The 16,474-nt window shown below is 38.3% G+C and overlaps 1 protein-coding gene across 13 annotated transcripts in view; it reads right to left on the reverse strand.

Annotated features, from left to right (window-relative positions):
- The window catches only part of LOC132400854 (regulating synaptic membrane exocytosis protein 1-like), a 554,853-nt gene that overhangs the window by 94,361 nt on the left and 444,018 nt on the right, over positions 1 to 16,474 (reverse strand). For 10 of the 13 annotated variants that reach the window (XM_059982306.1, XM_059982314.1, XM_059982312.1 and 7 more), the window contains 3 exons: positions 15,335 to 15,447; positions 4,874 to 5,046; positions 4,144 to 4,305 (listed from right to left, as the gene is read on the reverse strand). In XM_059982306.1, coding sequence (XP_059838289.1) covers positions 4,144 to 4,305; positions 4,874 to 5,046; positions 15,335 to 15,447 — 448 coding nt within the window. The remainder of the gene's footprint in view (positions 1 to 4,143; positions 4,306 to 4,873; positions 5,047 to 15,334; positions 15,448 to 16,474) is intronic. The other 3 variants (XM_059982315.1, XM_059982309.1, XM_059982317.1) reach the window with 1 other exon arrangement.

Consider the following 16,474-nt stretch of genomic DNA (forward strand, 5'->3'; position numbering starts at 1 on the left):
CCCAGGAATAAGATCTTTGGAGCTTCTGTTGGCATTTCTGTAGCTCTGGGTTTTTATGGGATAGTGTTGCTAGCTCCATACGCAACACTCCTCATTTTGCAGCTGGGTTTGGGACCGTCCAATTCCCAGTTATCTGCCACTTGAAATTAACTTATTTCTCTTTCACTTTCCCTGAGAAAGTGTCTATGACATGCGCCATTCTCTTTCTATGGACACGTTGAGCAATTCCAGATTTTCCTGCTTTTTTTCAGATTTCCAGCATCTGTAGATGTTCAATTTTTAATAATACATGAACCAGAAAATCCTTTCCTATATATCATACTCAATCTTTTATATATTTTCCAACATAATATTCTCCCAATTTCTCTGAAGACTCACAGCAATTGCATGATGTGAACATGTAAGACTAAAATCTGAATCAGCTGACCCTACACAAAGTACTGACAGGGGCACATGATTGTAATTCTGTACATTTTACTGAATTTGCATGTGGATATCTAGTGGGAAACTGGTTGAGCTTGGGAATGATGCAAACTTGGCAAATGGATTGCTGGTACTCAGGCAATAAGAATAATTGATTGGGTCTCCTCAGGGTTTAACTCATTAAATCGATGCTATTACATCAAGAGGTTTCCAGTGAGGGATGGTGAAAATATGTGTGAGGTAGAAGTACTTCAGCTTCATGGATCAACACATTCATTTACTGGATAAGAAGGGAATCTTGACTTGTTCCTCAATTACCGGTTTGAAAAGAAGTAAATGCTCTTAAATTTTGTTGAATTAGTGTGTAATTATTCAGAACTTTCCCCAAGGAATAATGTAACTCATCCTACAAAGGACTAAATTATCTAAGTGAACAAGGGACACCATCAGGAACAAAACAAATGAATGCACATGCCAAAAACCAGATAAATCTTGGCCTTCTAATTACTTTTGCTTATGCATATTAACCTGGAGCTTCCTGAGGATGTGCACCATCTTAAAATCATCAAAGAACCCAGAAGGTTATTTGATCCTTGTGCCAATGCAAGTGCTATTGCGGAGCTCCCTATTAAGAACACTTCGTGCTCTTGTAACTTAGCTCCTTTTCACTTTAAGTACTTGTTCAGTTTCCTTTTGAAAATGAACATTAATTAATTTCAACACCCCCAGTCAGTGTATTCCATGTCAAAGCAATTCATGTGGAAAATGTTTTTCCATATTGCTTATACTTCCTTCTGCTGATTATCTCAAATTTGCATCCTCTGCTTACTGATTCTCTGTGAGCAGTTTGATTCACGCACACTAAGAAAATCATATCTGATTCTAAGTATTATCAAACTCTTCTTAAACTTCTCCACTCTACAAGAGCCTAAGATGAGGTGGAAAGAAGTTAAGATTACAGACAAAGTGAATTTTTCCACTAATTATAGTAATCTATAGATCACATCAATCCAGAGAAATTATGGCAAATTCACAATATACTCTATTAATCAATAAACTGGGTGGTATGTTCACTCAAAGAACAGACACATAGTGAGTTATGAATCACTATAATTTTCTGAACAATTTACACCATTATGCATTTGATGTACATTAACAACTTGCTATATTTATATGTTAAATAATGCAAAAAAGGACAAAATTTATTATTATAATCAATAATTTTGATCCATGAAATGAATAATAGATCTGTTGAATCACATTCACTCATTTCTTCATATAAATTTAAAAATTCTTTTCTTTTTTCCACTCTCTCTTGAACCAATCTTTTTACTTATTCTTGATATCTGATTTGATTCCATCACCACTTTTTTGTGGCTCTTCAACTTCTAATCTGATTGTTAAATTTATTTATTAAGAGGATGCACCACTGTTCCCCTGAATCACTTAAGTTCCATCAACCCTGTTACTCTCTGGCATTTTTGTTGAAAGACAGAAAAAAACTTGAATCATCTATTTGGGAAATACCATTGAGAACTTGACTGAAAGCAGAAAAGAAAGCCATTTCTCCTGTGCAACCATACTAATCCTTTAGAAAGGCCAACAATCGCTAAAGAATCCCGCAAGTTAGGAAATTTCTAAAACTATGGGAGTTCTACAGTGAGGGACTCATATTGTGCAATATATTTTACCTTTTCTTCTAGATTCTTTGCCAAATATTTCAATGTTTGACTTGGTTGCCAAAGTACCTTTTAGATAGTGCACTTTCTCCTATTTCACTATAGCAATCTCCTCCAGAATTATGAACACATCGATTAAATCACCTTTTAAATTGCTCCTACCTTACAGTAGATGCTCCTCACTGTATTGCCCAGATTATCTCTCCATTTGTACTTTTCCAGGACCATAACACCTGAAGCATGATGTTCAAGCTAACTCAATACTCCCAACAAATCTCCTGTCCCAATTCAGTTTGACCAGTGAAAAGGAATTCTTCATAAGGTATTTGTGGATTGCAACCTGTGACATGCCAGTAAAATTACCTGCTCCGGCTCAAAAGGAATCCTATACAAACCAGCTGCTGTCTGCCTGACCAACAACCTTAGCTACTCGAGCCAGGCTGATCTTGTTGCTCTCCAGGGAACATCACTTGCTGACAACTTCATTAGTTCAATGAAGCTGATTCAATCCTCATTTAAGATCTTGTAGGGATGGCTCTGTGAGCTCACATTGCGCACATCACCTGTGCAGTGACCTCTTCCACACCGCAGTTTCTCCTGTCTTTTGCTCTCTTCCTGCTGCTTCCCCTCAATCCTTCCAAACAAGAAATACCAAGAAATGGCCATGAAGCTCCAACTGACATTCAATCAATATATTATAAAGTCTGATCAGCAAAATTGTGGAATTGTTAAATCAGTTAAGTTGTGGATTTGGGAAGTGGTCATGGAGATGATAGTGGGAAGATGTCGATGGAAACAGACCTGAGAGTGGCACCAGTTGGGTGATTTGGAACAAAAATGAATAAGTTGACACTTTAGTGTGGAGGCACTACCTTTTGAAAAATAATGAAGTGAGTCTTATAAAGTCTGTGTAGACCTGTTTTCCACATGAGAATCTAGCACTATCTGTCAGCTACAAATACAGACAGTAAGATATCTGAAATTTTATCCAGGCAAGTAATGCATGTCACCACACATGTTCTGATTCCACTGTGCAATGGGTTGAAGAAAAATCACTGCTTTTGTAAATCTAGCTGAAGTTAACAATTTTTCCTTGTAATTCATTATTTGATAACAATTTTACTTTATGATTCATTATTTGTTCTGCACAAAAACAAAGTGCTACACAATGCAATTTCTCCATGAACATCTTTGGTGCTGACCGCCCATTAATATTATCTATACCTTAACTAATTTTGTATCTTGCTGGTCCATTTGTTTACAGGGGCTTCAATCAATCCTCACAGAGTGATGTCTTTACATGATGTCACACTAACTTTCTCAATCCTCCTCATAACTGCATCAAAGAACTCAATTAGCTTAGGCAAGCGTGATTTTATTTTAATAAATGTATGTTGACAGTTTCTGATTTTAAAGACTTTTATTATAAAATATAGATCCAACTCATAATGCCGTGTGCCAATTTTGACCTCTCCGTGTAACATTTTATCTATTTAAAATAAAATATTAATTATTTATGCTATTATAGCCACTGAAATATTCTGACTTGCATTAATGCACAATGACTGCATGATCATGACTCTCTGAAGTTAGCATAAGTTACACGGATCAAATTCAAGGAATTCAAACATCAGATTTGCCAATTTGCCCCAATGGAAGAGAACAGTCTCAAAATCATTGCTCTTATGCTTCATTATTCATATCTGTTGTATTATAGTACATACATATCCTTTACCAGTTCACCCTACCCAAAAATGACATAGAATTATCGATAAATAAACACTGCCACAATGCAAACTTTCTATACAGTGCAAAGGTAAACTGCTCTCTAACTCTGTACATTGTCAAGGTACAGCAGTAATTTATAGCTGAATAAGACTGATGAATAATGGATAATCCATTTCCTGTGGTTATTACTGTAAGAAGGATAAAGAGAATTGAGGAAGAGGAAGAATGACTAGATGCAGACCAATGCTGTGATGGAACTATGGGAGTCATCACTTGAGGGAAGAGGCAACAGGGTAAGGCAACTAAGCTTTACCTCAAGTCACCAGAAGCCGAATGCCGTCTCTTTTTCAGATCTTCTTTTCCTGGCTTCTTTTCAGAGTGCCCCGTCTCTTTTTCTCCCTGGTCTACTAACACCCACGATATCCTCCTCTCCTTTTTATTTGTCACATCCCTGTTGTTTTCTAAGGATTTCGATCTTTTCCACAATCACAGCATGCAAAATAAAATCAAAACAACTTAAATGGAACTAACTAGTTGAGCAGGATGTGACAAGCTTCACATACTGATGATAAAAGAGCCATCCTCTTGCTTGCCAATTCAAATTTGTAAATGAACAAAGCTAATTGTAACAAAAAGAATAACTGCAAGTTTTAGATATGGCTAAATATGGATAAACAGAACAGAAAATAGTGTTACTTCTGTAAGGTGGCATTTTACCCAAGATCAGAGAGATATTTTTTATCATCCGAAAATGAAAAACAAAACTCAACAAATGGATCCATAAGGGAACACTGAATGATCACTGAATAAAAGGCTGCCATATTCAAATAATTCTTAGCTAGTATAATAAAGTTCCCACATTTATTTGAATTTTCCTTCTGATTTTTAACCGATGTGACATTTCCAAGAATTTCTTCTTAATTTTCCAACTGCTAACTATTATGTGTCTAATCTAAATGTGGAATTGTATATTGCAACTATTTTAAAGCTGTATTTACCACACTGTATGCTGTTCAAACAAGAAGTCTAGAGTTGGAACTCACCTAATCTTACGACTACCCCTTGGACGTTCAGATTGTACTGACATATAGCTTGTGCTGCTGAGGCGAGAGGCACTACTGGTTCGAGAAATGGCTGATACATCACTGGCATCACTGTCTGATGATTTGACTGAAACGTTATCAATGCTTCTGTTTTGTTCATTGTATGAAAGATGCTGGAAATGAAGAAAATAATATACCATTATTACTAAACAAATTATTCACAACTGCTGTACTGAGAGTAATTAAAATTACTAATATGATATGACAAATTAATTTTCAATTATATTAATTAAACTTTAGACAAAATTCTCATTGGTGATTTATGTTCTGTTCATTAATTTCATAATTAATCCCCACCAAATTATGCATTTAAATATACAATGGAATATTTAAAGTAATTTTACCTGAAAGAATATTTTAAAATTAAAACGCTACCTCCTGACATTGTTTAGATTCAATAATTTTGTAAATAAATTTGGGGAGAATCTGGAAAAACACATTTCCCCAAATACAAACAATTTTAAGCATAATTTCCAGAGAGATTGCTCCTTGCATCTATAGCAGGTATTCTATTCACAATTTTATGAATACTTAAATTTAATTTTTTTCTCCAAATAAAATCTAATGATCAGTTTCACAAATAAGATGATATAAGAAAATATCATAGTTTACTAATACCACATCTACTGAACTAAATTCCATTTTCTATTAGTTTTTCTCATACATAATCAACTCAGGATTTCCTGGACCCAAATCAGACAATCATGTACTGAACATGTGAATCAAAGGCTAAAGAAATCACAGAATTTCTTAAACTATACTGGAATGTTATTCTTTTACCAGTTAGGTAATACAGGTTGAGTACCACATATCTGAAATTCCAAAATCTGAAAACCTCCGAAATCCGAGTTTTTTTGAGTGCTGACATGACGACACAAATGGAAAATTTAACAGGGCACTGGAAAGGTTCCTAGGCGATGCTCAGGTCTCTGACACTACAGACAGTTCTCAGAAGTGACCTCATATATGTAATGACATAGATTAATGGAAAATAGAAAAGCATTGCATGATGCAAAAATTGAAGATCTCGATCATGTATTTAAAGAGTGGTTTTGTTAGAGTGAACATATGCTGCTCAACGGTATGCTGATCATGAAACAAGCAAAAATCTACCACAAAGAACTGAAAATTGAAGGCAATTGCTTCTTGCATAAAATTATTAAAATATTATATCAAACTACCTGATCCCGTCACAGCTGCAATGAAACAGGCAACTGTTTGAAATCAATACTGGAAATGAAGCCAATCACAGCACTGGAACCAGATAATTGATGCAGTTGGGGGCGTCATTCAACTTCAACAGTCTGTGGAGGACTCAGCTCTATCACGTCAGACTGCTCAAAATAGAACTGTTCACTCTACAAGCTTTATACCAGCTGTACATAAGCTGTATATGTAATGTAAATGGATTTCATGTTTATAGTTGGGTCCCATCCTCAAGGCATCTCATTATATACAGTAACTGCAAATATTCCAAAATCCAAAATAAAAATCTAAAAACCAAAACACTTCTGGCCCCAAACATTTCAGATAAGGTATGCTCAACCTGTACTACTCTATTTTTAAAGAACTCATTTATTTATAACCATAAAACACTTAAATATTGCTCCAAAAATGAAAATTGGTAGAACTAAAGACAAATTATTGACAGAGAATTCAGCTAATTCATCCCCTGTGCAGTCCTGTCCCACTTTCACCAGACCAGACAGTGTCTTTCTCCCTTTGTTCACCTTCTATGTTCCTGCCACAATCACTCGCCCACCATTTCCAAGACTCATCACCCTGGCCCAACTAGGTTATCTGCATACATGTGTGCGGTTAAATGTAATAGCACAGGAGAGGCAACACAGGACATTGCCTGGCATGCAGCATTTCAGTTGTGAAGAGAGACTGGTAAGGTAAAGTCTGTTTTTCCAGAGTGAAGGAGGTTAAGAGGGGATGCGCCAGGGGTATGTAAAGTTATGAGGGGTACTAATAAGATAGACTGAAGGAAAGTTCTCCCTTTATCAGAGGCAATTAGACAGAATATAGATTTTGTGTAAAATGCAAGAAGGATATGAAGGGAAAAAGGATGTGAGGGGAATGTATTGCAGTACTGAGTCATGTGTTGGAAAGCAGGGACTTTACAACGTATGCCCTCAGTTAGGTAGGATAGATAAAAAGCTTCCCTTTATTAGCCGAGAATAAGAGGTGGGAAGTTGTGCTAGGTTCTATTCAACAGCAGTCAGGCCTTAGCTTCCTGTTCTGGCCAGATTTGTGTAAAGATGCTATTATACTGCAGAAGATGCTGGATCAATCCGTAAGGAAAAATGATTGCTTTTCCTGGAAAGGAGGAGACCGAGGAGAGATAGTTTTATAAAATTATGGGTAACTAAATAGTGTAAAGGCATTTGGTTCTATTAGCAAAGAGGTCAAAAATCAGGGGACAAAAGAAGTGAAGAAGTTTTAGGGAGGAGATGAGTGATATCTTTTCAGCTGGTAACTGGTGGGGATCTGGAACAAACTGCCTGAAAGGGTGGTGAAGAAAGAAATGGAATTACATCTAGATTTCAGGAGGATATGGAGTTGGAGAACTGGGACTTGCAGAATATGGACCCAGTACTGCAGAGTGTGGGGAAGCTCTCTTTGGATCATCATAATGGCTGAATGGTCTCATGTGCTATAAACTTTTTCTGATTCAATATTTCAGTCAAGGCAACAGACCTTTAAAAGTCTACCACACAACCCTCTCAGCACTGATCTAAATTTATACTGTTCCAAAATGTGACTGAAATATATCTTCTAGGCAACATTCAGATTTTTCCACCGTGATCCATGAATAACTGGATTTCAGTAAGTTTTGTTGGTAAGGACCTACTGAATGTAAGCTGATTCAGAAGGTTAAGACACAAAGAACTCCATGCGTATTGGAAAACAGTATGCAAAATTGGCTTAGAGGTAGAGGTCAGTGGTGGATGGATATTTTTCTGACAGTAAGTCTGCAGTAAATAGTATATCACAGGGATTGGTGCTGGGATCTTTCTTGTTTGTCATACATTGGACTCATAAACAGTGAAGTAGGTTGTCGAAGAATACAGATAACTGCCATCCTTTGTATAACAATCTTACTTCTTAGATTACCTTTAAACTTCTCCTCCCATCATGGATCACAGATCAGCTGGAAAGTTGGGCATAGTGGTGGCAGATGTAATTTAATTCAGACAAGTGTGAGGTATTAAACTTCGGGAATTTAAATTCTGATAGGACATATAGAGTAAATGGCAATGATTTTAGGAGCATTGACATATAAAGAAACCTTTAGGTGCAAAACTAGAGGTGTCATAAGTAGCTAGGATATTGAAGAATTCATCTGTTATGCTTATCTTCATAGGTTGGGGCAGTGAATATAAAGGTTAGAATGTCATGCCCAGGTGACATATCTACCTTCAGATCTTTCAGTTTCCCAAGAACCTTCTCCCTAGTAATAGTAACTTCACACACCCCATGACTCCTGAAACCTGGACCTTCTGCTAAACCACTAGTGTCTTAAACAGTGAAGGTGATGCAAAAAAACTTATCCAGTTTGCCTGCATTTTCTTGCCCCCATTACTACCTCTCCAGCATCGTTTTCCAGTGGTCTGATATCCACTCTTGCCTCTCTTTTACCTTAATGTATTTGAAGAAACTTTGCGTATCTTCTTTAATATTACTGACTAGCTTACTTTCATATTCCATTTTTACTTCTTGTTATGATCCCAGCCCCCTCCTTTGTGAGAATCGCAAGAACACCCGTTGAGGGGGTGGGGGTCTGTAGACCCAGGAAGTGGGAGAGAGAGCGACGTGCTGAATAGACTCAGGAAGTGGGAGAGAGAGAGACGTGCCGAATAGCACGTTTCACCCGGGATGCAAAATAAGGCGACAGTGACTATTGTCTCATGGGGACCACGTGAAAAGCCCTCGGGCAAGGTGGGCTGGTTGAGAGAGAGATTGCATCATCCCAACCTGATTGTCACCTGCTACCCCGTGAGGAAGTATAAAGGAGGGTCTCAGGGGGACAGCCCCTTCAGACGCACCAAGAAGACACGAGAGTGATCCCGCAGCAGCAGGAAGCCATTTTGAAGGAAGCCCCGTGCGTTAGATTCCGGGATTGGAATTTGTGGCTGGAATCACGGAAAACCGCTTTTAACTAACATCGGGGAGAGGGAACCAACGCTCCCCCCGATTTCACGGAAGCTTCATAAAGACCCGGCAAGTTTTTTCCTCTTCTCCCCAATCTCTCTCTCTCGGTCGCCCCACGTGAAACCCAGCGATTCCCAAAAGGCTGAAGCCTGCAGACTTCTGAGTGACTTTTATATTTCCAATGGACAATCTATTAACCCCTAGACAACAGTAGAGCTCACTTCTTAATGATGATTATTACTACACCCGCACTTTAGATTGAGTATTGACGACGTGCATTATCTGAATGTTTGTATTAACCTTACTTTTGTGCCCCTTTATAAATAAAAACGTTTGAAAATAGTGACATCAGACTTCAACAGACCTCTCTATCTTTGCTGGTAAGTTATCCAGTTACGCGATACGTAACATTCTTAATGACATTTTTAGTTGCCTTCTGTTGGTTTTTAAAAATTTCCCAATCCTCTAACTTCCCACTAATTTTTGTTCTATTATATGTCCTCTCTTTGGCTTTTGTGCTGGCTTTGACTTCTTTTGTTAGCCATGGTGTGTCATCCTTTCCTTTAGAATATTTCTTCCTCTTTGAGATATATATATCCCATGTTTTCTGAATTGCTTTCAAAAATTCCAGACATTGCTGCTCTGCTGTCATCCCTGCTCTTTTCCAATCAATTCTGGCTAACTCCTCTATCATGCCTCTGTAATTTCCTTCACTCCATTGAAATACTGATACATCTGACCTTAGCTTCTCCTTCTCAAATTTCAGAGTGAATTTGATCATATTATGATTACTTTCCCTGAAGGATTCTTTCATCTTAAAGTTTCTAATCAATTCCAGTTCATTGTACAACACCCATCCAGAATGGTTGGTCCCCGTGTGGGCTCAAGCTTGACCTGTTCCTAAGAAGTCATCTCATAGGCACTCTAGAAACTCAGCACCAATCCAGCACCAACTTGATTTTCCCAATCTACCTGCATATTGAAATATCCTATGATTACTGTAATTGCCCTTTTAGCATGCATTTTCTATCTTCCATTTTAATTTCTAGACCACATCTTTACTATTGTTTGGGGATCTGTATATAACACCAGCATCAGGGTCTTTTTACCCTTGCAGTTTCTTAGCTCTATCCACAATGATTCCACACCTCTGACCCTATGTTGCCTCTTACTGATGATTTGATTTCACTTTTTACTAACAGAATAATGCTGCCCCCTTTGCCTTCCTGCCTGTTCTTTTGATACAATGTATCTCTTTGGATGGTAAGCTCCCAGCTGCAACCTTCTTTTAGCCACGATTCAGTGATGCCTAGAACATCACACCTGCCAATCTGCAAATGCGCTGGAAGTTCATCTACATTATTCTGTATATTGCACACATTCAAATATAGCCCCTTCAGACCTGTATTTTCCCCTTTTCAATTTTATCTGCCTTTTACATTGCAACTGTCTTGTTGACTGCAATTTTGTCCTATCAATAGCCTCTCTTCACTACACATTGCTGCTTGTTTGTAAACCAGGTCCTTCATCTTCAGCACTATCATCTGCCTTTCCTATGATACTTCTTGCATCAATCAATTCAGCTTCAGTGAGGAGTTCAGACGGTATGCTGAGATCATACCTGTGCACTGAAAATGAGGGTCTGTCCCATTGATGCCACAATGAACTGTGGTAAAAATGAGATAATGTAAATGTGTAGTTGATGGTTGGTGAAGACCTGATGAGCTGAAGGGCCTGTATTCATGCTGTATCTCTCTAAAGAGTGAAAAAAAAGACATCCAATGGAGAGTGCTAAGCAATGCCACTAACCCCAAATCCTGCTACAGAAACCGAGTCACAGACGAATGCACTCATGGAGTTGTATGGCACAAAAGTGGTCCCTGAGGTCCAGGTATCCATACAAAACTTTGGTCATTTACAATAAGTCATGATTAGTGAAGGACAATAGGAGAAGGAGACTTTATGAAGAGCCTTCTGCCTTGAGTGACCAGGCAAGGCACGTGAATATTAAAGACAAGGAAGAAGCATTCACAGCCCAAAGTGCCAGTGGAACTCACTCAACTTCCTTTGAGAATTCCCACCATATCAGCAGCCAGTGATTAGTCAATTCAATTTATTCTATGTTATATTAAGAAAGGACTGAAAACACTATGGTCACTATGGTAAAGTCTATGGGACCAAACATCTTAACCACAGTACTTGAAGATCTGCGCTGCAGAACTAGCTGCACCTCCATCACATTTTATTTTGCCGTTCTGCATGCTGTGCTGCAGCACTGCTAGAAGAATTGAATTCCAGAGGTTGCATGAGAGTGGCTGTCCCTGTCGTCAAGGTATTCTAACAAACCTAAAGTTAATGAGTACCAAGATAAAAAAATCCCTGTGGTTGAAGTTACACCTCACAGAAAGATGGTGGATGAATAAATCATTTCCCAGCCCCTAGGTATCCTGCGGGAGTTGAGCATAAGGCACAGCCTCAGAAGCCATTAGCAACCTTCTTTCCATTCTAAGCTTATATCCAGCAATGTTCACTGAAGATATGCACAATATTCATACCCACCCACCATTCCTCAGCAAGTGAAGCAGTCCATGGCTGCATACAGCAAGACCAAGATGATATGCAGACTTGAGCTGGTAACATTTTGTCACAGAAATACCAGGCAATCAACATATTCAACAAGAAATGATCTAATAATTTATCATTTACATTCAATGACATTTAAGTCCGTCAACATCCTAGGAGGGTCTTCATTGATCAGGAACTCAGACAGACTGTCTTCATTAATCTGCAGCTATTTGAGCAAATCAGATGCAATATACTTTGTGGCAGATGACTGACCTTCTGACATTCCAATGTCTTTTCAACCTGCATGAACACAAGTCAGGAAGGTGATAGAATGTTCTTCAGTTGCATGGTGAACAACTGCCCAGAAGCTCAATTTAATCCAGGGCAAAGCAGCCCACTTGTTTGGCATTCGATCCATCACATTAAACACCTCCCAACACTGGCTCACAGTGATGACAATTTGTACCATCTATAATTATATAATGTGGCTCCTCTGAAAGCACCTTCCAAAGCTATGATGTCTCCCATCAAGGAGGTGCATTTCAATCCCACTTTGACTTAGGGATATCTTGTCATTCCCTTATGGTCATTAAATTGTAATACTGAAATTCCCTACATGATAGGAATATCTTCACCAGAACGACTGCTATTTTTCAAGAGAATGTTTTTTCATCATCATTTCAAAGGATGTTTGAGAAGGCAATAAATCTGGCTTTGCCAGTGACATCCAGATATAAAGGTACTACAATTTAACATCACCTTTAATTTTATATTCAAGTTCTGGACTGTAACTTGAATGCAGTAGGCTTCAACAGTGCCAGCTGATGAGCCAAGCTGACACCAATTAGCAGCTAAGTTCAGATCAGTTGTTTTGTGTTATTATAAATATCAAACTGTAATTTCTCAACAAATTATTTGAAAGAGCAAAGGTTATGAACTCGCAACTCATGGCAGAGACTGAAAGTACTCTGCAGGATTTCTTTTAGCATCAGCAAAATTACCTTTTTGATGAAGAAGGTTTTTAAAATAGGTATCTATTGTCATTAATGAAGTAATGTTTTATGGTTAATGGTCACTGCCTGAAATTTGACTGCTGGTCAGTTTTTTTAAAAAAAAATCTATCCTTCAGAAGTGAATATAAAACAAGTTCAGGCATTGACGATGCTGTCTGTGTGAAAATTCCTTTTCTCACCAAGAGTGGTCTTTGTCCTGGTACAGCAACTTCCAAAGATGAAGAGGTTGGGTATGACAGGAACTGACAGCAGGCTTATTCGACAAGTACACATCAATTAGTTACCAGAAGTGCTTGACCAGATACAGGGTGGGGAATTGGAAGCGACATAAGCATGGAAGATGAAGGAAGGAATGAGCTGGAAGATTAAGAAAGAGAGGGAAGGAGGGGGAGGGAGTTGAAGCAGAGTGATGGAAGGGGTACAAAATGGTAGGGAAGGAAGTTAACAAATTGAAGCCCAATAGTTGAAGCCTGGAGGCTAGAGACTGGAAGACTGTCCTAGGGTTGGAGAACTGGAGAACTGCCTTTATCCGTGTGTAGGAGGGAGAGATGTAAGAGGCTTGTTTTGCTGTTATGTTGCCTGATGTGTTCTGCTTTGTACAGCCAAACACTGTGGGCATGCTATGTTGCCCCCAGCACATCCTTAGGTTGTGCATATTGTTGACGCAACAATGCATTTCACTCTGTGTAATGACGTTGTCAAAGGCCTCACTGACATCCATGTAGACAATATTTGCAATGCCCGGCCCTCATCAACTTTCCTGGTACCTTCCTCAAAAAAACTCTATAGGATTAGTTAGACATGACCTACTACACACAAAGCCATGAAAGAGCAAAGGTTATGAACTCGCAACTCATGGCAGAGACTGAAAGTACTCTGCAGGATTTCTTTCAGCATCAGCAAAATTACCTTTTTGATGAATATATCTCCCTGTCTGTCCAAATAGTCATATATGTTGTTCCTTAGAATATTTTCTTATAATTTTCCATTACTGATGTCAGGCTCACCACCCTATAATTTTCTGATTTATTCTTACAGCCTTTTTTAAACAGCAAAACAACATTATCTATCCTCCAATCCTCCGGTACCATACCTGTCGCTAAAGAGGACTTAAATATCTCTGCTCGGCCCTCCCTTGCAATTTCTGCACTTGCCTCCTAAAGGGTCTGAGGGAACACCTTGTTAGGCCCTGCGAATCTATCTATCCTGATTTGCTCAAGACAGCAAATACCTCTTCCTCCATAGTCTGTATAGGGTCCATGACCTCGCTGTTGCTTTGCTCACTTCAACAGATTCTGTCTCCATCTCCCAATCTAATACAGATGCAAAAAATCCATTTAAGATCTTCCCCCCAATCTCTTTTGGCTCATGCATAGATTTACCATCTTATCTTCCAGGGGACCAATTTTGTCCTTTGTAATCCTTTGCTCTTAGAAGCCCTTAGGATTCTCTTCACCTTGTCTGCTACAGCAATGTCATGTCTTATTTTAGCCCTCCTGGTTTATTTCTTCAGTGTTCTCTTGCATTTCTTATACTTCTTAAGTACCTCATTTGTTCCTTCTACCTATACTTGCTATGTGATGCACCATCAATAACTCACACTGAGAAGTAAGGCGAGATATCGGCTTTTATTGACTGGAAGAAGGAGCCAGGAGTGAGTGTCTATCATACAATATCTTGGAGACTGAGGCCGAGCGTCAGGCCTCAGATCTCCTTTATACAGGGGCCTGTGGGAGGAGCCACAGGAGCAGTCAGCAGGGGGCGTGTCCCGACAGGCACATAGTTCACCACACTATGCACTTATTTTTTTTTTCTTAACCAAGGTCTCAATATCTCCTGAGAACAAAGGTTCCCTTCACTTGCTATTTTTACCTTTTATTCTGATGTACATATATAAGTTTTGTACTTTCAAAATTTCAGTTTTGAAGGCCTCCCACTTAGCAAGTACACCTTTGCCAGTCCCAATGTACACTTGGCAGATCTTTTCTGATACCAGCAAATTTGGCTTTTCTCCAATTTAGAATCTCAACCTGAAGACCAGACCTGTCCTTTTCCATAATTCTCTTGAAGCAAATGGCATTATGGTCACTAAATGCAAAGTGTTCCCTACACAAAAATCAGTCACATATGATAAATAAATCTGAATCTGAAGAGAAGAAGGATTAAAGGAAGGGGAAGACCATGTTTAGACTATAATGACTAGATAACAAATGGAATTATGAGAATGTGCAAAACAGAAGGATAGACAAGAATAGAGATGTTATACATATCAAGAAAAATGGAACCCGTTAAGACTTTTTTTTGTAAAAGATGTGAAAACTAGTTAGGTAAGTGCTTTTAAATTATGAAAATGCTTTACAGACAAACAGAAGGATAAACTAAGAGAAGCTATTTATACTTCTGGGGGAAGGTCTAAACTGGAATCTGCATGAGTCACTAAAAATCCAGCAAGGAGTTGAGGAGAGTCTTCTCAACCTTTAGAGACGTGAAAATGTGGAAGTCATTGCCAGGAATTGAGTTGGAGGAGTCAAATTTGATGTGAGGGTGAATGGAAGGAGCAGTCTTTGGCTGGGCTTAAATGATGAATGTAGAAACAAGATTCACATGAAGGATACAGCTTTGATTCTGGTCTATTTCTGTATTGTACATTCTTTGTTATTTTTACCTTTGTGTATACTTCTCGCTCTTGTTCCAAACTGGCCACTGATCCCATAGGTTGCTTGCTGGGATACATTTTTGTCTTCATCGGTTTTGTCCGCTCTTCCACAATTCGGCTTCCTGCAGAAATATGGGTTGGTTTTAAATTTTCAAAGGAAATGTTGAACAAGCTTAAGCTATTACACAGAAGTTTTATAAACATGGAAACCTATAACCTAGAAATATATAATTGGGCCCAAAATCTCTGTGCTGTCTATTAAAACAGTTACCACATCTCTTTCCCCTTAACTCTTCATATTCCTCATGCTCAGAAATCTGTCCAATATCATTTTTGAAATTAAAAGAAATTATAATCAAGGACAAAATTAACATTCACTTGAATAACTGTGGATTGATCAGAGAAGGCCATCATGAACTTGTTAAATGCAAATCATATCTAAATAACAAGTGCTTTTTTGTGAAGAATCAATAAGGGAAATGCAATTGATATGTTATATATGGACTTCAAAAGCACATTTTATAAGGTGCCAGATAGTAGATTTGTCATCAGGCTTGAAGGCCCTGTAACAAGTTGGGTTGTGAACACATGCACAAAGGAGATCCCCAGAGGACTCTACTTGGACAACTGCATTTGTTAACATATACTGTGGTTTGACTCGGGTCTGCAGAGTACACTTTTCAACTCTACACATAATAAAGATCTTGAAGATCTCAGATCTGTGAGGAGCGTACTACAGTAACAAACCTCAGAGAAATGGTAAAATGGGCAAAAAGGTATCAGATGAAATTTAACATAAGGATCCTAAGAACTTTAACCTTCTGGACCATAATAACATGCAGAACCTTGTCAAAATCCTTACTAAACTCCATATAGACAACATCTACCACCCTGCTTTCATCAATCTTCTTTGATACCTCCACAAAATATTCAATCAAATTCTTGTGGGATGTTTTCTCCTGCACAAAGCCATATGACTATTTCTGCTTAGCATCGCCTTTCCAAATGTACACAAATTCAATCTCTTAGGATCTTCTCCAATACTTTCCCTCATATTTACTGAGTTACATGGCTTATCCCAGATGCCCCTCTGAAAAGGAGCAATATTAGTATTCCTTTAGTCTTCTGGCAACTCACAAGTAGTTAACG

The sequence above is a fragment of the Hypanus sabinus genome, chromosome 10, assembly GCF_030144855.1.
Source record: "Hypanus sabinus isolate sHypSab1 chromosome 10, sHypSab1.hap1, whole genome shotgun sequence".
Classification (NCBI taxonomy): Eukaryota; Metazoa; Chordata; class Chondrichthyes; order Myliobatiformes; family Dasyatidae; genus Hypanus; species Hypanus sabinus.